This window comes from Anolis carolinensis, chromosome 5 (genome assembly GCF_035594765.1).
Source record: "Anolis carolinensis isolate JA03-04 chromosome 5, rAnoCar3.1.pri, whole genome shotgun sequence".
NCBI classification, from domain to species: domain Eukaryota; kingdom Metazoa; phylum Chordata; class Lepidosauria; order Squamata; family Dactyloidae; genus Anolis; species Anolis carolinensis.
The window spans coordinates 155,753,686-155,777,267 of record NC_085845.1 but is presented as its reverse complement, the minus strand read 5'-3'; the positions used below and the strand labels follow the sequence as shown (position 1 = coordinate 155,777,267).

The following is a 23,582-nucleotide window of genomic DNA, read 5'->3' as shown; positions in this document are numbered from 1 at the left end:
TCAACTGCCTTCTCAATCACTTTGCCCAAAAAAGGAAGGTTAGAGACTGGTTGGTTTGTAATTATCAAGGTCCAGAGAATCCAGGGAAGGCTTTTTCAGCATCACTTTAACTACTGCTTCTACAGTAACTAATGAACTGCCCCTAGAATTATTTATGTATGTGTGTGTTTTGTATTTTTGTTTTGTTTTTTTTTTGTTGCTAAAGAGTACATTAATCTTGAGCTGTTTGGAGGCTTTGTTTGGTTTAGCTATCCCTTGCTTTGTTATAACACATTTAAAAATTAGCACTGTCACAGGAGAGAACAAAAAAAAAATCAAAGCTGTGAGGTATTGTATTCCCAAAGTTTATGGTTTACTGTTCTTAGTTTCCGTTTTCAATCTAAGAGAGTAACTTATAGAGTGACTGCTAATAAATCTGAGTGATAGTGTAAACAGGCAGTACAGTGTTTCCAAAACAGTGCAGAGTAAGAGGAGATAATTATGCATAATTCCGAAGTGCAATAACCAGCTAAAAAAGAAAAAAAAGTCAAGAATGGAAGGGAAGAGCAAAAACAGACATCCATGTGCAAGAATCATCTTCAGAAGACATTAGAGCACCAAAGTTCAAAGAAAGCAAATCATGTGGCAAAATATACTGATTCCTCTTTAGGCCCAAATAGATCTGTTTCTTCAGTTGCAGTAAATTTTGAAAGATGTCATGACCAAAAAAGTACTTTAATATTTGTGTAATCTATTAAAATGTAGCATGGAATTATAATTGAACATATTAAGGGAAGCTGACAACGTTGGTCAGAGAAATTAAAGATATTTTTATAGCCATTTGTAACTTACAGAGGCCCTCTCATAACTTTTTTCATTGTGTAAGCACCTTGAGGTATATCTAAACAGATATGCTAATAGTATAATCAGATTGTTTTCAACTTCTTCAGGTGGATAAATCTGTTTTTACTTTTCTATCTGCATCATGGGACACACTTGTTATTTTTTAACTATATTCATTTCTTCATTTTCTGTTTCTAAAAGATAAAAGATGGAGGTTCTGCTAAGGCAACGTTCCCAAGTTGGGATTGTGGAACATCAGGGAGAAATAGGGAGCTGAAGTAATCAATCCAGGCCAATATTGTCTTCGCCAAATGTCAGCAGCTTCTGAATTTCCATCAGAAATCGCTCTCTGCTCCATCTAGAGGAGACAGATATTAAACCATTTAGATGTGGAAGAGACAGATATTAAACTATTTAGACTTTTACATGCAACTAAAGATGTGCTTACAAGATATATACCAAGTTTAGACTAATAAAGAAAAACTTAGAAAAACAAAAACATTAACAAAAACACTGGCTGATAATGAGAGTGGTAATCTCTCTCTCTCCCCCCCCCCCTGTTATTCCTGTGCAGAGTCCAACACGTGTTCAACTGTTTTTTTCCCCTTCTTTCAGTTATATGTTAGTAGCTACTGGAGGTAGTTTGATCAGAGGAATAGCAGGGTAAACATTCTGTGTAACCTTTTCTCCAGCCATTTCTAGTCATAATTCCCCCACTGTTTTCTTATCACAGGGAGAAGAATACAGGTACCCCATCTTTCAATTTGCTATTCCATTCTTTACTCACTACAGGCAGTCCTCAAGTTACAAACAAGATAGGTTCTGTAGGTTTGTTTTTAAGTTGAATTTGTTTCTAAGTCAGAACAAGTACATTTTAAAGTGCAACTCCAGCCACACACACACACACACATACAAACTTTGGATAGAATAGGGAAGGGTTGACACCCTTTCATTTTTTGTTTTGTTGTCTGATTCTGTTCAGAAGATTTCACCTTACTTTCTGTTCCTTTGATGATTGGATTTTGACAAATTTGGCTTCTTGTAGAAACAATAATTGGTGAGAAATTTTCAGTAGACACCTTTTCCCCATAATAACTCTTTCAGGAGTGTATTTCCCTTTGGAGGGGTAGATTTCTCTCACTTCCTGTTGTTTCACTCCTATTTGTAAGTATGAGTCATTCCTAAGTCAAATGTTTCCAACTCGTGGACTGCCTCTATATTAAATACAATATGTTGTTTTGAAAGCCATATATTAGCAACTTTTAGCAAACTACTGTCAGACTGAAAATGAGATGTTTGAGTTCCAGTATTCAGTGTTCCCTCACTACTTCACAGTTTACTTTTTGCGGATTCGCTCTTTCGCGGTTTTTCAATAAACTCTAAAATAATATTATAAATCATTAAAAAAATTACAATTTACAGCCTAAGGAAGGGAGGAAAGAGAAGCCGAAGGGAGAGAAAAGGAACCCAAGTGGCAACGGGAGGAGAAGGAGGTGATTTATCAACACATGATTGGTTGATAAAGACTTAAAATAGTGTATAAGTACTAAAATAATGTATAAATATATAGCGTCCCTACTTTGCGGATTTTCATTTATTGCGGGTGGTCCTGGAACCTAACCCCCGCAATAAGTGAGGGAACACTGTAGTGGCAATAACTATCTATTTATTAAACAAGTTAATCTTCCATTCTTTTCTGTTGCTGGAGTGTTTCAGTGGACAAATATACTGGACATGTTACATGATACCTTATTGAAATAACTTCAAAAATATTTTATGCCTTGAGTATAGGAGCTGTTTACTAACTGTAGCATAGCTAATGATTGCCTTTGCTAAGCATTTTCCTGTGTGAATTTTCATTTTGCTTCATTTCCCCTATTTTGGCGCGACTTGATTAAAATTCTGTCATGTTGCATTTTTAATTCCAGACTAACATACTCTTTCCCTTGTTCTTCTTTCCCTTTTATTGTGGCCCCCGTGTTCCTCATCCTCTCCCCATTTTTTGGCCTGGATGCTTTTGTTTGCTGTACTGCGTACTCAATTGCACTGCATCCTCAGAATCATGGTGAGATCAAAGATTGGCAGGGACCCTCAAGTAAGTAATATTTCTGCTGCCTCCTCTGCATAGTTGAATTTTCATAAAGCAAAATCTTGATTTAATTGTCCTGTCCCCATCTTACTAATTTAATGAATGCTGAGCAAAAACTCAAGTAATGGGAAGAATATAACTCAACTAATGAAATGCATGTGCACGCTCTTGTGTGTTAACTTAAAGGCTTATGTGTCTTTAAAAGATGGTATTATACTCCAGGTAACAAGTAAAATATGTGACTTCAAGTCATATGTTGACTTAAGTGCATCATGAAATTTACAGGATTTTCATAAGAAGATGCTATTGTTTTCCTCAGAATATAGCCTGTACAGTCTATAGATAGCATAATGTGAAAATAGGAAGGGTTCTGATACATTTGAAAATTGATGATGTGTGAATGTCATGTTCTGATCTTGGACTTACTTCGATGGCTTCCTTAATTTCAGCATAAGTTTGTTTATATTGACTTTGTGTTATACTGCAATCTAAATCTGTTGGACTAGTAAAATGAAAGCAATTTTGGTAAGGATTTTTTTTCTGTACAAAACAATCAAATAAAGAAACTTGAAGTTATTTTAAAGCATATACTTGGCCTTTTTATATATTACTAGCTTGGTTGTCTGAGGAAGTGTGTGAAGGGACTATAAATCCCATAGTCCCTGGTCTGTTGTCCCCTAAGGACATAAAGTGGGTCACATTGCACCTTTATGTCAAGTTTGGTACAGTTTCATCATTCATGGGCATCACAGTGGTTTGTGGGAGGTGAATCGGATGAAGGTACTGGAAATCCCATCATCCTTGGTTGATTCTCTTGCAAACCACACCAGGATGTAAAGTGGGCCACATTGCACCTGTGTGTCAAGTTTGGTACAGTTTTGTCATTCATGGGCATCACAGTGGTCTGTGGGAGGTGAATTGGATGAAGGTACTGCAAATCCCATCATCCTTGGTCCATCCTGCCCTAAACTGCACCAGGATTTAAAGGGGGTCACAGGGATTGTGTGTGCCAAGTTTGGTCCAGTTCCCTCACTGGTAGGCGTCGCAGTGTCTGTGGAAGGCAAAGCTATCGAAAGTACTGCAAATCCCATCATCCGTGGTCCATCTTCCCCCAAACTGCACCAGGACATAAAGTGTGTCATGGGGGTTCTGTGTGCCAAGTTTGGGCCAGGTCCGTCGTTCCTGGCGGTCGCAGTGACCTGTGAAAGGGGGAGCGAATCAGAAAGCTGCCACATACACCACTGCATACATACCCACATACATACAAACACTGACTTTAATTATATATACAGATTGTTATGTAAAGAAATTTAGTCCACACCCAGTCAACACTTTCATGTTGGATTAACGAATTTAACAATATATATGTTTTGACTTTTACTATTTTATTTTTTATTACAGTGGTGCTGTCACTTGACAGTTTAAATCTTTGCAAAATATACATATTTTAAATCGACACAAATTTGTTTATGAGTAAATAAGTCTTTCTGCAGAATAATGAATGATATTTAGCCCAAACTGGATATTTTATTATTCATGCTGTTTAAAAAGCATGGTGTTTTAACGGAAAAGCAAACCCAACATTGTACTATATAGTCACTGTACCTCACCATATTACAGTACTTTTAAAAATCATGTTGCTCTTGTTTTGATACAGTTATTGTAATAGAAATTGTTTTATAAGAGAAATGAAGGATGAATATGTTCCTTTCATTTCCCCCCTTCTGGCACAAACAGTTAGAAGACTGCTAAAATGCATTGTTAATGCCTTCTCAGATAGCTGATATCAATGAACCGAGGAGCAGTTCTCTTTAACTAATTGAAAAATGTCACTATAGTTAGCAAGGCTTGGCAGTTTCTTAGAAATGCATTTGCTGCTACTGGAAAGTTGCTCCAAGGCAGTGGTACTTGACTTGTTGGTAAACTGGCTGGGATTTCTGGGAGTTGTAGGTCAAAACACCTGGAGACCGACAGGTTGAGAACCACTTCTCTAAGGCATCATCTTTAGTACTGTTTTTTAAACTGTAGCCCCAACCCCATATTGGATCCTCTTAGCTCAATGTTGAAGTCCCAAAATGTTTGGCACCAGTAAACGTTTTCTGAACATCACCTAGTGGCTGTACTTCATAAAAAGAAAAACCAGCCTGTTTAGCAACCCTTGGAAATACTGATTTGTTATCAGCAAATGTTTGATTTTTTAAAATATCCGTTTTATATACCTACTAGCTGTCTCCAGCCACGCGTTGCTGTAGCAAAGTGGTGGTGGTATTGGTTAAAAATTGTTGTGGAATTTTTATTTGACGTTATTTGTATTTTATAATTAATTTTATTGTAACTTATCTTTTTATTTATTATATTTTATTATTTTCTTGTATTATTTTAGTTATTTTCTGTTATAGTATTTTATTGTATTAATTTTTAGTGTTTTTATTATTTTTATTGTATTATTTGTATTTATGTTATTTTCTATTCTTTTATTATTTGTGTTTTTATTATTTTATTTTATTATTTGTATGTACAGTAGTCTCTCACTTAGCCAACATAAACGGGCCAGCAGAATGTTGGATAAGCGAATATGTTGGATAATAAGGAGGGATTAAGGAAAAGCCTATTGAACATCAAATTAGGTTATGATTTTATAAATTAAGCACCAAAACATGTTATACAACAAATTTGACAGAAAAAGTAGTTCAATACGCAGTAATGCTATGTAGTTATTACTGTATTTATGAATTTAGCACCAAAATATCACGATGTATTGAAAACACTGACTACAAAAATGCGTTGGATAATCCAGAACGTTGGATAAGCAAGTGTGGGATAAGTGGGACTCTACTGTATTACATTTTATTATTTGATTATATTATTATATTATTTTTATTTTTGTTTTTTTAATTGTATTATTTTATGTTGTTTTTTAAAATGTTTTTTGTATTTATTTTATTCCTCTCCCTCTAATTAGGACTTTATTTTTCTTTTCTTTTTGTTGTCGGAACCTAGGGGCAAGGATGGTGGATTGTGCTGCCAAATTTCTAGGTTCTGGGGCTTGTACTATTGTTGTTTAGTGGGAGGGGAGGACACCATTACTCTTTTATATATATAGATATACCCAGGATCACATACACATTTCTTAGGTAGAAAGGGCTTGTGAGTAGAAACGTTTAAGAAACTCTGGTGTGGAACTCTAAGACCACTAATTCTAATTGCAATGAGCAAGGACATTTTAAACAACAATATCTTATTGCAATCCCACTTGCTCTTAAAGACTTCATTTTTTCTTTTTTTAGCGCTTCAGATGCTGATTCACCAGTGCCCTATACCTATATAGGCAAAGTGCATGATAACAATAGAAAAATGTTTTTGAAAAAGAAATATTCCCGTTCCTAAATACAATTGGATTAAATCTTTAATTTATTCATTTCAAATACATTTCTTTTGGATTAGAAATGTCTAATTGTTTATTTACAGTAGTAGATTCTCAGTTAATCGGCACCCATGGGGATTTGTAGATGTCAGATAAATATATTGGGGCTGCTTGAGAGTTACTATTAAAAATAGGCCCAACTAAAATCTGTATTCTTGATATTAATATTGAAATACAATAACACTCTAACATGATTTTTGTTCCTGGGTTATAAATGTCATTTCCTAATTGATTCTATCATAAAAACATGGAAAAGGTTTATTAAACTGCAAAAACTTTGTATTTGTGGGACATCCTGTATCGCATTTTGCTATAGTTTTTCAATGATTATATCAATCAATTCAACACACAACACACAAACGAAGCAACACACAAACGAAGTTTCTGGAATATAACAACTATTTTTAGAGTATGTACCACACAAGTAAAAAGGAAATAACACTTTCAAACTAGGAACAGACATTTTTTCAAATGTTGTTACATAATGCAATTAAAAGCAAATAAAGAGAAATAAAGGAAAAAATTACTAAATTATAAAAACATCTTTGTTCCACTAAAATTGATTTTATTAAATTTTTTATTTAAAATATTATTTCTTTCATTTTTTGCCAGTTGCTTGAGAATTCTGCTTGAGTTCCTGTTAACAGAGAGTCTACTGTATTTACTACCTCACTACTTCTGATGTTTTGTCTGTTACAAACCTGACTTACTGAAAGGGAGAGGTTGGATTCATAGTACCTTATTTGGGGTTCATGGTAACATGTGAGAGTACGCCTCTATAATATCTGTATTACTTCACATTAAGATGAGCAGTCATCTGAGTAATGTCGTAGACATAATATCTAGTCAGCAAAAACATATTAACAAGCAATAAAAAGCTACAGGGGTTTTCATAATTAGATTTCACATGGGGTTTCTACTTTGATCTCCAGTGTAGATGAACACTTTATGGGAACTATTGGCATACATTTGTTTATGCTTTAAATATAAAGTTAAAGTTCTATTGTCCCTAAGTGATCTTAAGAAGGTTAGAGTCTTACATTTTTAGATTCAAATAGCACCACTGAAACTGGAGTCTAAATTATATTGTTCACTGAACTGAGATAACATTGTGTACATTACTGTATCCTTACATACAAAAATAGCAAATGGAACTATTGCTAGTTTCTTTAAATGTTTAATTGCAGACCTGAAAGCTTTTCTGTCCCAGACTCCACCTCATAACTAGATTCTCAATTTGAAGGTTTGTCAATCCTCATCCTTCAGATATGAGAACAAACTAGATATACTGCTTATTGCAAATTAGTGTCAACCTCATCATGTATGTTATTAGGCTTTTATTGCAGAGCTTTTGAAATAATTAAGCTGTTAAGATATAAAGCATTTTCTATCAAAAGCACATTTTGTTTTATAGTCAGTATGATGCATTATCAATACGGAATTTTGAATGGAGGGAAGACTTATTTGGTGAAGCATGTTTTCTTAATAAAAATGGTGGTGGTAGGGGGGGATAATATAATAGTGCCTTTGAAACTACTTGATTTATTTAAGCATAATTTTTTCATAGATTTCAGTCCATTTCATCAGACATATTACTGGAGTACAGGTGTTTTAGAGGTTGTATCAGAGTGTAGTAGGATACAGAATATTGTGTAATGAAATACCTTTATAAATTGTGACTCAAAAAGCTGTGTAAACCGATAAAGGTTTGTTAAACAGCTTGACAATGTGGAAGTATTGTCTATTAAGCTTAAGTGTTGAAACATTGATATGCCGAAATGACAATCAATTCTATCATGGGTGGAATTTTTTCTGGATTGAATTCTGTTAATACGTGTAACCATGATGAAAATACATATACAGGCAGTCCTCGAGTTACAAACAACTCATAGTTAAGAATGAGGGTGAGACAACAGGAAGTGAGAGAAATCTATCCCAAGGAAGGGAAATTCACTCCTGAAAGAGTTATTATGGGGAAAAGATGTCTGAATGGAAGATTTACCTCGAATCCTTGTTTCCCCAGCAAGCCAGTTTTTTCAACATGCAATTATCACAGGGAAAGAAAGTGCGGTAAAATCTTCTGAAGTAATATTGGAGACCTGTGTTTCAATAATGGAGCCTCTAGAGGGCAATGTGATTGTACAGAAAATTAGAAATGAGAAAAATAACGACTGAAGCAACTATATGGGAGAATCAAATTATTTAATTCTTATTGATTGGCACAAAAGACAACACTATCTCAGAATTGACCATTATGCTTTTATGAATCAAATTTCAAGCTGATTTTCTACAAAAGTTGTCATTTTCTCTATGAAATTTTTAATTAGATGCAAGAAAACTTTGAGGATTAATGTGATTTGTTGAAAGGTTTACTGTTTTGTAAATGTCCTATAGGAGTAGATATTTGGACATGCAAGCAACTGTTCTCTCAAGTTAAACTTTAATAAACTTTAACACTAAATTCTCCTGTTTAATTTATAAAGATATGAGTACCAGCATTTAAAAGGAAGACTCAAAATTCTATGGAGGATTTTGAAATATAAGTTAGCTTTTATTATTCAAATTAGCAGTTGCCTTAATAGAATCTAGAATTCTGTGAAGAAATATGTATTTTCTTTGAAATGATGACATGGTTACTGGTGAAAGAGTGGTTTGAAAGAACTAACCATGTGGGAAATATCAGTGGCATGAATTTTTGCCATGTCAGTATTGTCCAAGATTTAATATGATTCTTGGCGGAAAGCACCAATGCTATATTTTCAAGCCATATATTCTTAATCTTTTGATGTTATCAGAATAATAGCATTGAAGAGTCATGTGTTACAATTTGATGATATGTGCAGACCAGCAGAAGATTAGTAACACTAGTAGAAGAAATGCAAAATTTAAACTTTAGTATTGTGCTGCAGAGTTCATGGAAAAAACAGCAACTTCAAACTTTCTAGTAATAATACAATCAAAGTTCCTCTGGGAGGAGCCCCCGGTGGTGCAGTGAGTTAAACCCTTGTGCTGACCTGAAGGTTGCCGGTTTGAATCCAACCCGGGGAGAGCGTGGATGAGCTCCCTCTGTCAGCTCCAGCTCCATGTGGGGACACAAGAGAAGCCTCCCACAAGGATGGTCAAAACATCAAAACATCTGGGCATCCCCCGGGCAACATCCTTGCAGACAGCCAATTTTCTCACACCAGAAGTGATTACCAGTTTCTCAAGTCATTCCTGACACACACAAAAAAAAGTTCCTCTGGAATATCAAACTCATGTATGATCCTTGCATTTAATTCCTGTAATGCTTTCCGTCAGAAAATGTCTTCTCTCCATCTTCATTTCTTGTTCATGGAGACGAGTATGGAAGACAAACTTGCCACCAAGTAAGCTCAGAGCAAACATTCAGTAAACCCAAAAACATACAACAAACAATCCCCAGTTATACCTCTTTGGGAGTGGCCCAATACTTGTTGACCTTAATTACCCCAATTACTCTGCCTGTGGATTGTTATCAACTAGGGAGATTTTTCTCTTAACACACACACACATAGTAGTGATTCTACAGGAACTTAGCCATGTACCTTAATAATATGTTCTGGCAAATGCCACGTTATCCTTCCATGCCGTAGAAGAGTACCCTGGTGCTTTACTCACAGAATGCTTTGGGAAATGAGGAACAGCTAGTGCATTATGAATGGGAAATGCCTGACTGTACTGCCTGTTCTCCAACTAAGAAAAAGGAATACCTGACATGCATTGCATACCATGGAGAGATAAGCTTCTGATCAGTGATATTTTAGTTGTATACCTCTGTAGTAGTGGTAGTAAAGATACTAAATAATGTTAAAAATCCATTATTTTCCAGATATGGTAACAAACAATGATGAATCTCAAGCTCAGAGTCCAGGAAAAATGAGCCAACGGCAAGGAAAAGAAGGGTATCTTACTCCAACCAAAGAATTACACCAGCCATCACTCAGTCCAGGATCAGTCCATAGCCATGGTAAGAAGCATTTTATTTTAGTTCTTTGGGACACAAAGCTTGATATGATATCCTTCTTCTGATAACATTGATTTTTTGATTTATACATAGTAGAGATGTGCGTGAAAATGTTTCCTTCGTTTCATTTAGACCGTTCTACACAAAACGAATGATGGCATTTTCGTAGGAAACGAGAGGCAACACGAAAATGAAAGCCGCACAATCATTGTGCTTGCTTTTGTTTTCCTTTTGTTTATGCCCTGTAACAATAAGCAGTTACTGACAGAGAGCTGCTTTCCCATTGCAGCTGATGTGTACCAATGGGTGTTAACTATATATATATATATCTCAGCTGAGTCTGGGAGAGGAATGTTTCCACATTACATCTGATGTGTGCCAATGGGTGTTAATAATATGTGTGTGTGTGTGTAACAATAGCTACTCTAGGAATCTAAGCTGTGTCTGTGTTGTAGCCCAGCCTACATCTGAGCTGTCAGGTGAGCCTGAGGTTGGGCCTGTTCAGCCTGTGATTGCCCCTGCTCCTGACTCTGTGATTGTTTCTGCACCTGACTTGTCAAAGGACTCTGGGTTTGGGTCTGAGATTCCTACGCAGCTAGAGTTGGACGAAACTGCTGTTCCAGGCCAGCCAGAGTTTGGTTCGGAGGATTCTGGGAACAGGCACACAATGGTTTCAAGCCGGCAGCTTGAACCGCATTCCTTGAGAGAGTCAAGATTGAACCTTCCTTTGCCAGATGGGCATTCTAGTTGTGATAAAGCTAATGAGCTTGACAGAAAGAAAGCGATATATCAGCAGAGAAGAGAAAAGGAAGTTTCCAGGCGCAGCAAGAAGCTGTTATTGAGAAAGAATAATGAACAGACTTCCCACAGGAAGAGGCCTTGATTACCCTTAAGAAGAGCTGCTTCTGTGAGAGATTTTCAGAGGTGATCCCTGTTTCATTCTTTATAGAATCCTGTTTCATGTACCTGTACACTTCCATGTCAAGTTATGTAGCCTTGGGCCTTGAGTTTTGTTCCAGTCTTTGGTCTTGCTCTTGGGGATTTTTGGAGTATCCAGTCATTGTTCCTGTAAGTTTGCAGTTTGGCTTTCCTGCTCATGTTAAGATCCTGTTTGGTGTTCCAGCATTGATCCTGTTCCTTGGACTAATCTTGGTGCCTTGATTCTTGTGTTCCAATTTGATCCTGTGCCTTGAACTAATTTTGATACCTTGTTTGGACTCTGTCCTTTGAGTGATTTCAATGAACTCTTGCTTCAAGATTCTCAAGTATTTGTACCTTGTGGACTCAAGTTTTATTTCATTGACTTTGAACTTTGATTTGGTATTGCTTGCATATAATCGCCAGTAAACAGCTTCTTGCTTATAATCTGTGACTCCAGTGCGGTTTTGAGGTGCCTCTGCAGCCTAGGAGTGCAACAGTCTGGGAGAGGAGTGCTTCTCCATGATAGCTGATGTGTGCCAATGGGTAATAATAATAATACTCTGGGGAAGATCCAAGTGTTTTAAAAGTTGGTGGGCTAAAAGAGATCAAAATGCCTTCCATGTGGTGATTTTCACCCCTCTAGCCCAAAAACCGAGAGGGGGAGGATGAGCCTCAGAAGCCCTCCTATTGCTGCCAATGGCATGAAAATTTTCATGTTTTTCATTAGCCAGATGAAAATTTGTGTCGTATAGGTGGCCCATTTTTGTTAGCGGGAACCAAATACGAAAATGAGATGACACGAATGAAACTACACTAAACGAACAGCAATTCCATACAAAAGCACAACACTATAGCCATAAAAGTGGTTAGAAGTTTATTGTCTTGATTACTTCAAATCAAATATGACCGACTGGTTATCTGGATATTGGAAATTTACCTCAGCCTTGTTGTTCACCGTCAATTATCTTATGTTTTAATGCCTTTTATTTATCAGATTTTATCATGTGATAAGTATATGTGAAGTGTTACATGTGAAGTGTTACAATAGTAAAAATAAGGTTGGACTTTTTAGTTGTTGTTTCTGTTATATGCCTGTCGCATATTATAGCTATATCATAGGATTTTGTCGCTGAAATTTACTCAAAGAAGGTTTGCCATTCCTCTTCTCTTAAGGCTCGAGGTGTGACTTGCCCAATACGTGATAGGATTCCATTAGTAAACATGGATTTGAACCCTGGAATGCAAGAGAACAAAGCTCCAGAGCGAGTTGTGAAGTTTCCAGTAGTTTTTATGCATAAATTGCTCTAAGGAGACCCTTAAGAGAAAGTATGGAGTGAAACTGGGACACTCAGCATATAAACATTAATAGAACAATTTATTGTTTTTGTTTGCATTTCCACATTGGATCTTTAATCAGATATAACACATCAGAAACTGAAGTTTAGAACATATTGTTCTAAATACCATATTTAGATTCTAAGTCTGAAGGAGTTGATTAAATGCTAGCATTTCAGGCTCAAGTTTGTTTCATGTTTTTTACCTGATATGGTAGTGCTAGTAACAAAATTTCTGGAAGTGGGTTGTATTTATATAGATTTGTGGGAAAATGTCACTAAGGACCCTTCCACACAGCCAAAAAAATCCCACAATATCTGCTTTGAACTGGGTTATCTGAGTCCACACTGCCATATAGCAGATAATGTGGGATTTTATTTAGCTGTGTGGAAGGGGCCTAAAACATTCTGAGATGAATATCCTTCTGTACTATATAAGGCCTTTTAAAATCCTAGACTTCACCTACTGCTGGTTGCCAAAAAAAGCTAATATGCTGACATTGGAAGTACACAAAATCTACATTTATAAAGCAATGGACAGGAAATCTAACCAGTCTATCAGTTTTGAGCACATGGCATATTAGCATCATCATGTAGATTTCTATTTATCTATATGGATAACATTAATTGTATAATGTATTTGCCATGATAAATCCATTATTGAGTTGAATATTCTGATTGCTGATTGCATTCTTTCCTCTACTAACTTCTCTGGAGTTGGTTTATGATTGCCTTCCATTTTTTTTCTTAAACTACAGTACTAGAAACATCATGATACTATTGTAAATAAATGTTCAAGTTTTTCATGTCTGTCAATAATAATAATAATAATAAAACTTTATTTATACCCCGCCACCATCTCCCCACGGGGACTCGGGGTGGCTCACATGGGGCAAGGCCCAACTAGCACAATTTACAAAAACAACAGCATAAATACATTAAACTATATACAAAAATTAGTAAAACACAGTAAGACAATAAAACAAGAGTTAATACAGCAGTAAATCAATCAACCACCAAGTACAATTCAGTCAACTTAATTGGGGGTGGGGGGGGGGGGACTGCAGCAGCAATATAAAATAACATCATCACTTAAAATACCAGAATAAAAGGGACCTAATAAAATTCAGGATAGAGTTATAGTGACTGTCTCACCAAAGGCCAACCTAAACAACCAGGTCTTCAGCTGTTTCCTGAAGGAGGATAGAGAGGGCGCCAACCTAATCTCCCTGGGAAGGGAGTTTCAGAGCCGGGAGGCCATGGCCGAGAAGGCCCTCTCTCTCGTCCCCACCAGTCGTAACTGTGGGGAAGATGGAAGCGAGAGGAGGGCCCCCCCAGAGAATCTTAGAAATTGAGTAGGTTCATAGGGGACAACGCGGTCACGAAGATAGGCAGGTCCCGAACCGTTTAGAGCTTTATAGGTAATAACCTGTACCAGTGGAGCTGCTTGAACAGGGGGGTTGACCGCTCTCTGTAAGCAGCTCCAGTAAGTAACCTGGCTGCCGACCGTTGTACCAACTGCAATTTCCAGACCATCTTCAAGGGCAGCCCCACATAGAGTGCGTTACAGTAGTCCATCCTTGAGGTAACTAGAGCATGGAACACTGTGGTCAAGCCAGACTTCTCGAGGTACGGTCGCAGTTGGTGCACAAGTTTTAATTGTGCAAAGGCCCTCCCGGCCACCGCCGACACCTGAGCATCAAGCGACAGCGATGAATCCAGGAGGACCCCAAACTGTGGACCTGTGCCTTCAGGGGGAGTGTGACCCCGTCAAGCACAGGTTGCCACCCTATGCCCCGATCAGTCGAACGACTGACCTGGAGGACCTCTGTCTTATCAGGATTAAGCTTCAACTTGTTGGCCCTCATCCAGCCCATTACAGTGGCCAGACGCTGGTCTAGGGTCCGAGGGGCTTCCTTGGAAGTAGGTGGAAAGGAGTAGTGGAGTTGAGTGTCATCTGCGTAGAGATGGCACCAAACTCCAAAACTCCGGATGACCTCGCCCAGTGGTTTCATGTAGATATTGAAAAGCATGGGGGAAAGAATAGAACCTTGCGGGACCCCATAGGTCAAAGGCCAGGGGTCTGAGCAAGTGTCCCCCCAGCTTCACCATCTGGGATCGGCCCTCCAGGAAGGACTGGAGCCACTGCAGAGCAGTACCCCCAAGGCCCATCCCGGAGAGCTGTCCCAGAAGGATACCATGGTCGATGGTATCGAAAGCCGCTGAGATGTCTAAGAGAACGAACAGGGACACACTCCCCCTGTTAAGCTCTCTACGGAGGTCATCCACCAAGGCGACCAAAACCGTCTCAGTCCCATGACCAGGCCTGAAGCCAGACTGGAATGGGTCAAGATAATCGGTGTCATCCAAGGATCCCTGGAGTTGAGAGGCCACTATTCGCTCCAAAACCTTGCCTAAAAATGGGAGGTTTGAAATTGGTCAACTGAAATTGCCAATGCTTTAATCTTTAACATTAGGTTATAACTGTACAATTAACAATGGTATTGTAATGTCCTCAAGCATGTTAGATTGGCATACACTTTCGTTTCACTGCTTTTCGGTTGCATAATTTTTTAAAAAATGTTGCTGATTCTAAATCAAACTAGCAAAAAGCCTGATTTTGTTGCACACGACATGTTAGCCAATAATCCAGAATGGCTTTATAGCTGAATATGATGATGCGTGCTGCATAAAAAAAAAGTCTATGCATATTTGGTTGGTCTGCCATATGACCCTGCAACGATTATGATAATGCGTTCAACTTTGCAAGTGAAAAAATGCTTGTGATACTAATTCAGGAAGAATTGTTAAGGCCAAGTAATATGTAAAGAAATAAAAGAAAAGAATGAAGGAACTTTTACATCAACATCATGTTCAATTTATCTAAAACAATATGAAAAAATATGATTTAGGAGGATTTTGTTATTTTTTCAACGATCTTATATTGTGATAGTTGTAACAAATTATTTTACTTAATAAATCCTACTGACAAAAAGTATGCTTGTGAAGGGGAAGGAAATATGTGTTACTTGTATTTGCAGCGTAATGGCTAGATAAAAGGAGCCCGCGGTGGCGCAGTGGGTTAAACCGCTGAGCTGCTGAACTTGCTGACTGAAAGGTCGGTGGTTCGAATCAGGGAGCGGGGTAAGCTCCTGCTGTTAGCCCCATCTTCTGCCAAACTAGCAGTTCGAAAACATGCAAATGTGAGTAGATCAATAGGTACTGGCGGGAAGGTAACAGTGCTCCATGCAGTCATGCCAGCCACATGACCTTGGAGGTGTCTATAGACAACGCTGGCTCTTTGGCTTAGAAATTGAGATGAGCATCAACTCTCAGAGTCGAACATGACTAGACTTAATGTCAGAATAAAAACTTTACCTTTACCTTTTAACGGCTAGATAAACACTGCCATTTTCATACTGTAGAGATGGTTAGGAATGTCATCTTTCTAGAATGTCAAAATGGCTTGGGTATGTTCAACCTAAATGAAAACCTGAAGCTCAGTATGCATTTAAGTATGAAAATAAAAATCTTGATGGTTAGAACACTGTTTTGGAGAGACATTTGTACACCCATTTTTTAATATGAGCAATAAGATGTGCTTCTATTTTTGTAAGTAAACACACAAAATATACCTTTTAACTGTGAAAGTAAAATCTTAGCAACCATGTGTTTTTAAATTCTCAGCAGTCCTAGAATTTCAATTTCAATTTCAATTGAATATTTGCAAGCTGAGAGGAGCACAAAGGGCCACTTGTATAGCAGCTTCTCATTATTGGATCCCTTTCATAATGTGTAACTGACAAAAACAAAGCACAAGTTAACAAGCAGCAATGCACCGGAACTATGAAGGCAAATATACATATCTCCCTCCTATTGCTTATAATTTTTTTTACTACCTTATATTGACCCAGAAAAATGTGAAGTAATCTGGAGCTTTAGAATTACTGAGGTGTCATTTTCACCTACTGTGCCATAGGTAATATTGCATGACCTACAAATTACATCCATTTTAAAACCTTTTTTAAAGGTTTGTGTAAACCGGTGTTGTGTAGTAGTTTTTGCATTGGCTTAATGTAGAGCACAACTTTTTGTATGACTGAACTTCAAGGCAAAAAAAAAGTTTAAATAATGGTGAATCATACTTGGTATACAGGGCTTCATATATAATGCCATTGCAGAAATCCGTGGCTTCTGATACTGGCTTGCAGGATAACACCATTGCCTATTGAAGTGATTTTTGAAATTAATTCAAAAGGAATAGATGCATCATCCTGGAGAAACTGTTACAAAGCTCATTTTCTGAGCTACTGGTCAGCTCGGGAGCAACTTCTGGTTGCCACTAGTGACCAGTGAACTGTTAGCCTAAAAGCTGAAAATCAATACATGTCAGCACTCTCTTAGGCCCCATCTACACTGACAGTTTAATGCAGTTTCAAACTGATATTGAAGAAAGGGGCTTCACTGTGCAGATGATTACATACATAGGAGATCTTGGAACCAGTTTGAACCCCAGATGGTGATTACACACAAACCACAGAGCACTGGTGTGCACTAAGGACCTTTGTGAGAGCCACCACAGTTTGAAGCTAGCTTTGAATTGTATTAACTGATCAGTTGTATTAACTGATCAGATGGAGCCTCAGTTGCTCCTAAAAGTCTGAAAGTTGGATCTTTTGTACCATTTTCTCCTACTTTCAAATTGAAATGAAATTTCCCCTTAAGTGGTTATCTAAATAAATTATCTAAATAAACAAATCAAGGTCATTTACTTTGTCCACTTGAAGCATTAAGCTACGAAACGTCTGGGGAAATGCAATGCAAGTTTTAAAGGATTATATTAGAACAAAATATACGTGCATATGGATTCTAAAAGGGCCTGTAACTGCTTAGAAAAGATATGACATGACCTTCATATTCATGGATGATACATTCCTAGCCTTTGCATGGATATGCAAAATTACGGATAATAGAAAACCCTACTGAAATGAACTCTGACCTAAAAATACCATAGAGTAATGCTGGAGGACCTAGTAAATTACTAAAGAGGTCATTTTTTTAAAGAATTGGAACAGTGACATGTTAAGTACTGGCCCCACAGATATGGGGTGGGATGGGGGTTGGCGTACTATATATGCCAATATGGATTCATAGGAGAATGACCACTGAAATGTAGTTTAATTCTGTTCCCTAATTGAAAAGTAAGCAACATTATTACCTTTATGGAGGGGAAATGGATCAGAATTCCATTACGTATTTAGAAGATTGAGTGTAGTTCTGGTATTGTATTAAAGAGAATTGTAGAATGGTTGAAGGTACAAAAGGCATGTGGAAATAAAGCAGTTAAGGCTTTGAAGCTAAGCATAAATTGACTATTTAACTCTCATTATTTTTTTTTAAAATCTCTTCGTTAGCCAGGAACATAGACAACATTTATTTTTTTCTCTCATTTGTATGGCTCATTTCAATCAGATCGGGTACCAATAGTCTTGGTACTTAGTTTTGTGACATCCTCTCCCCTCACCTCATCACATTATCTCCAATCTCTGAGAAGTGGGCTTCCGTCTCAGTCCACCCGCCTTTCTCCATTAACTTTTGTGATCAGGGTAAGAGTTGAAGTGTGTAGTGGACATTCTGTACATCCTTTCTTGGTTGTATTGAGATCTCTAGCCGGCCAGATTAAATTCTACGCCCTTCCTGTAATGCAAGATGGAAGATGGGTATTTATAAGGTTATTAGTGTTAATATTATGACTTTGCAGATTTCAGTTATAATCATATTCACATTTACATTGGAGTAAGCCCCTCTGAACCTCATTGGACTCAGAGCTCCGAAAATACCTGGCCCAAGATTGGAATGTAAATCTTATATGAAGAGGTGCTGCTGATTTTCAGAAAAAAGGGATCATATCAATGAAAATAAATTCTTCCTGTGCTAGATTATTACTTGCCAAAGCCATACCTTCCCAGTATCTTCCTAGTTGAGGTTACATTCTTTGCTAGTGAGCAGGATGGGCCATCTTTAGAGAAATAAATCATTTTTTAAAAAGAAGTTGCAGGTTTAAGAGATGTCACAGCTTTGTGATCAAATGATGATTTGTCCTGAAAATTAGACCCATAATCTCCACCAAGATCTATATGTGATAGACTAGAGCCGCATTTAAAATATTAGCATACCTATATGTCGTCTCTAATAATAGTAAACATTACACTGCCTTTGAATGGTGAAAGCCATCCTCTGTTGACAAACAGGGAGAAATAATACTGCAGTTGGCTTTTTCCACTTGAAAGTGTACAACTTGAAATTACACACTGTAATTTGAGCTATTCTTGAATATAACCAAGATGTCTGGCTAATGCCTATAAATAGAGAGGGACATGTTTTGACCTCTTACTACTTAAAGAGGCTCAAACCAGTATTATAAGGAGGTTGTGAGAGATTTGTTAAGTAAAGGATGCGTCAGTATCTTCTGCTGGCAGAAGGTCCCTTGATCCTGCAGTGGCATCTGTCATCTGAATGCAAAATTAGATTATTTTCACCTCTCCCCCTCCCTTGTAGCCTTCTACATCATGTACTTCTGAAGGGCCACCTTCTCTTCTCCAACTTAATTTTTTTGGGTGGGGAGAGGCTTTCAGAGGAATATGGGGTAGTAGGAATTGGTGCAAATTGCCTTCTTGTTCCATGGACAGAAGCCTGGGGAGCAGATGGACACAAGGTGCCTAAGCCACAGTTTGAGTTGCTTCTAAGGCATCTGGCTATTCGACCTCTTGATACATACTTTGGGGAGTATCTGCCAGTTTGCATTAAGCAACACTGTTGATATTAGAAGACTTAATGCAGAGAGACATCAGAATACCTATAAAGTGCAGCTAGTGTTGTGATCCTGTTCCTTCCTTTGTATGTGATCGCTTATCCTGAGTATATGAGAAATAGGATTTTGGCTCAGTGTGTGTGAATGCAAATAAAATACTTTCAACAAAGCTTTCATTCAGAATGGGTTTTAGCCAGATTGACCCATTTGAGTCTAATCTGTTGTCCTTGGCAATTTAGAGGTCTTACTTGCGCTAAAATAACCGAAACCTGAGCAGTCAACAAGTGTGTGGGAGGAGCTGCAGAGCAGTCAGAGAGCCAAGCCAGACGCAATAAGCTGCAGGCTCCTTTTAAAAGAAGTGCCTCAGCTGCAGCCTGATGTGCCAAAAGACATTGTGATTCAGTTGAGCTTCCTTTAAAGAAAATCAAGTCTGAAAGCGTTAGTTTTTTTCTTTGTAAAACCCTTTGGAGCTGTGATAATATAAACTGGTTTGTGTTTTGAAATTTCACCCTGTGGATACACCCGTGAAGGTAAGTATACCTTTAAAGATTCCGGATTTTTTTCACAGGGAATAGTCAGACAAGCAACTGGTGCCTTCTAAATTGCATATTCTACAGCTGTTGCTAGACAAGCTGCAAGCGGCTCACTATATTTTACAGATATATTTTGTTAGGAAAGAGCATATGTCACTGATATAGGTAGGTAATGTGTACTTATTTATGCTTCCTTTTAGATAGCTTTGTAGATGTAACAAGATGGCATAGCATTCTTAATAAACAGATCCCCTTCACCCCTTACTGATCTCTCTCATTCATTCATGCCCCTTCTTACACTCATCTATAGAGGTAACTACATTTGTGAGCCAGGTTAGCTGCCCTAAATATCTGAATTGTGTTAATGTGTAGTGAAGCAACAAAGCCTATTCTTGTTATATAGGCTGTGCTACTTGAATACAACCTTTGTTTTTAGCTCAATTTTCTCAATTGATTATTCAGCTGTTGCAGAGAATAAGAATATTAAAATGCATTTGTAATGTTACATTAAATGTTAGTACTTTTCAATCCAGCTTAAAAAAATCCAACCTCCAATATGGTAATTACAGGAGATATTATTATTATTATTATTATTATTATTATTATTATTAGGTATATATGTTTTACATACATTGTTTTATATATATATATTGTACATGATGTGTGTGCATATGCTTTGCTGTAATTGGCTGTAGTAAAAAATACCTCAACTACTGAAGGGAGACACATCCACCTGAATAGCTTTCAGTAATAGACTGCTCAGTGCATTTCCAAAATAAAAGCAGTGCTTCCATTAAAGACAGTAAAAATAACATTAGGTCTTGGACTTAACCAAAGATTAGGAAGTTAATACTGAGCTAGCTGAATAATTGCCAGTAGTTAAACATGTATTTAGTTTCTCCTGATTTTCTTACCTAGTGATATAGTTCTTCTAAGAATATCCATAGGTAAAATCCATGTTGAATGTTTAACATGATGTTTATTAGCAGTATTTTCTAGACAATTGTATTTGGTAGCAGTTTGGTCAATTTTTCTCCTTCCAGTAACTAAGACTCTTATCCCAATTTAAGGCTTTTGCTCCAGTGGTGAGCTGCATAGATTATTAGCTTGCTTTGATAAAAGTCTGATATTATTTTTCTTTTCTTTTTCCAGTCTCTACAGATTTGATAAACTACTTTTCTGTTTGAGCATCATTAGTCAGCATTAGAAAATCTCCTATTCTCATGTGTTTACTAGCTTATCATTGTGTGTGTGTGTATATATATGCACACACATACCTTCAAGTTGCCTGTCGACTTACGGCTGCCACATAAATTTCATAGGGTTTTCTTATGCAAGGAACATTCAGAAATTATTTTGCCATTTCTTTGTTCTGAAATATAGCCTACAGCACCTGGTATCCATTGGCAGACACCTATCCGAGTACTAGCCAGGGCTAACTCTGCTTTTCTTCCAAGAACATACAGGATCTGGTAACTTTAGGGTATTTAGTTATTTTCTCCATAATTTGAAATATACTAGTCATCTGAATAAAGGGATTAGTTAAAAGTTCCATAATTGTTTTTAGAGATCATTACAGTGTACTTCCATACACTATAAACACACATTTTGGTTATGCACATTGTTTCCATTGTGATTTCTAGGCATTTCTCTATGACTCAATTACACTTTTAGTTTCATGTGTCTCTGGATCCGTAGCCCTTTTAAAAATGATTCAACTCCTGTTTTAGAAGAATCAAATGTTTTGTTGTCCTAGTCATCATATTCTGTTACTAAAATCTTTTAATGTTGGCTGCCTTTGTATTGGCATGAACCAATAAAAAGATATGATTAGTGAGACCCAACATATTCAACTTAATTGAATTATCCTATGGGAACTTACATATTAAGCACAATTTCCTTGTTGGAAAGCTGTCTCTCAAGATCTTTGTTTTTCTTTCTATTTGACCATTAGCTAGAGAAGCAGCAATGTTTTAAAGTGTTTGTGCTATAAAATAATGATTAGAACTCAATATAATTTAATCCAAAAAGAACCTCAGATTAGAATGGAAAATATAGCATGGACTAGGAATATATCATTGCTGTAAATCATATTATACCTGATGTCTTCTGCTTTCCTGATGTAGTGATGAATGGGAAATAGGATAATAAATACAGAATGAAATGTTGGAGCTAATAAAAAATAGACTAAGAAAGCCAAAGATGGATTTGAAGTCAAGACTGGAATTTGGGAGCAAGGGCATAAACTAAGAACAGAAAGAAAAGAGTTTTGTATTGATACAGACTATGGTGAGAGAAAATTAAGATTTGACATTAAAGTTAAGGCGTGACATAAAATAGACTACTTGCTGGTGACAGAAATTGCTTCAAGAAGGATACCTGTAATTATTCTTCACAATATATTTGAAATATTTCACTCCTTTATTGAAATTTGTTAAAACTAAGAAATGGTGTCCCTTTATTTTAGGACAGTGGTTCTCAACCTATGGGTCCCCAGATGTTTTGGCTTTCAACTCCCAGAAATCCTAACAGCTGTTAAAGGGACTAGGATTTCTGGGAGTTGTAGGCCAAAACACCTGGGGACCCACAGGTTGAGAATCACTGCTTTAGGATGTTCTTCAGAACCAACTCACATCAATGCAGTGTTTAGAGACAATGGGGGATGTAGTCAAACATAGAGGACCACATATTTACCTGTTCTTTAGTTTTGACTCAGAGCCTCTTGTTTCATATAGCCTTTCATTTCTGTCAAGATTATACCATTTTGGGATGCAGGTGGAGGCTCATATAATTCAATGCTGCATAGTACAAAAAGAGAAGCACAGACAGTCTGATTGTTGCAGAGAAAGTCTTCTAGTGCAGACTTTGTTCAGTAGTTTTTATGGGTAAACATTCTACCTTTGTTAGAGACAACTGGGTTTGTTTTTTAAAGTGGTACAACCCAAACACAAATGTACAACTCAATAAGAACTAGGTCTGAACTAAGACTACTGTGCCTTCTCAAGTGTGCCAAATTGTCAGGTGATTACAGCTTCTTTAAGCAGAAATAATGGTGATTATTTTGTAATCTCCAGTAGAACACCTTATGGGAGGAAAACCACAGAAAATATTGATACTATAACATAGGTATATTTTTAAAATCTTGTACTTAACAATAGCAATTTTAATATTACATTTCTTGATGTAATGCTATCTTTTAAACCAAATATTACCTGTAGACAGTTGAACTAAAATATATCCATTAAAATGTTGGAGGCAGACAGTGGCTTAGTTTTATCCATATGTCCAGTATATTGAATTTTAAACATATGACAATAGTTTCAACCATAACCCTTCTTAAATAATTTTCTTCCTTTTTCTTCTTCAATAAACATCTGTTTGCTAGGATAACAAGAATATGAACAGTGACAATTTTCCCATGCTTACGAATATTCTGCACACATGTTTCACCAGGTCAATTAGTCCCATTCTTGGTTAGGCACATGTCCTCTTTCACAGCCTGGCTTGGTAAATATATATTAATAATGACAGAAGAACTTGTATAGGAGAATTGTTGTGTTCAAAATGGGATAATTACTACTGTCCTACCCATTGATTCTGCCCTGTAGTTGCCCACCCACATAGTGTAGTTACTAAGGAAACCATTGTTTGTCAAGTGTAGTT

General features: G+C 37.0%; 1 protein-coding gene and 1 long non-coding RNA gene across 8 annotated transcripts in view; one reads left to right on the top strand and one right to left on the bottom strand.

The window, feature by feature from the left end:
* osbpl8 (oxysterol binding protein like 8) overlaps nucleotides 1-23,582 on the top strand; it is a 103,722-nt gene that overhangs the window by 20,350 nt on the left and 59,790 nt on the right. The window contains exons 3-4 of one of the 3 annotated variants that reach the window (XM_062980868.1): nucleotides 2,881-2,917; nucleotides 10,186-10,323. In XM_062980868.1, the coding sequence (XP_062836938.1) occupies nucleotides 2,881-2,917; nucleotides 10,186-10,323 (175 nt within the window). Of the gene's footprint in view, nucleotides 1-2,880; nucleotides 2,918-10,185; nucleotides 10,324-19,614; nucleotides 19,917-23,582 lie in introns of those variants that run through there. The other 2 variants (XM_062980870.1, XM_062980869.1) reach the window with 2 other exon arrangements.
* On the bottom strand, nucleotides 329-23,518 carry LOC134299123 (uncharacterized). Of its 5 annotated transcripts, none has more exons than XR_010006264.1 (5): nucleotides 23,346-23,518; nucleotides 22,614-22,717; nucleotides 18,100-18,272; nucleotides 15,960-16,056; nucleotides 329-1,180 (listed from the first exon to the last, which is right to left on the bottom strand). It is a non-coding gene; the product is annotated as an uncharacterized LOC134299123 (long non-coding RNA). The 5 variants fall into 5 exon arrangements; XR_010006262.1 differs by lacking the exon at nucleotides 329-1,180 and adding an exon at nucleotides 12,113-12,475 and having other exon boundaries at nucleotides 23,346-23,501; XR_010006263.1 differs by lacking the exon at nucleotides 15,960-16,056 and having other exon boundaries at nucleotides 23,346-23,501.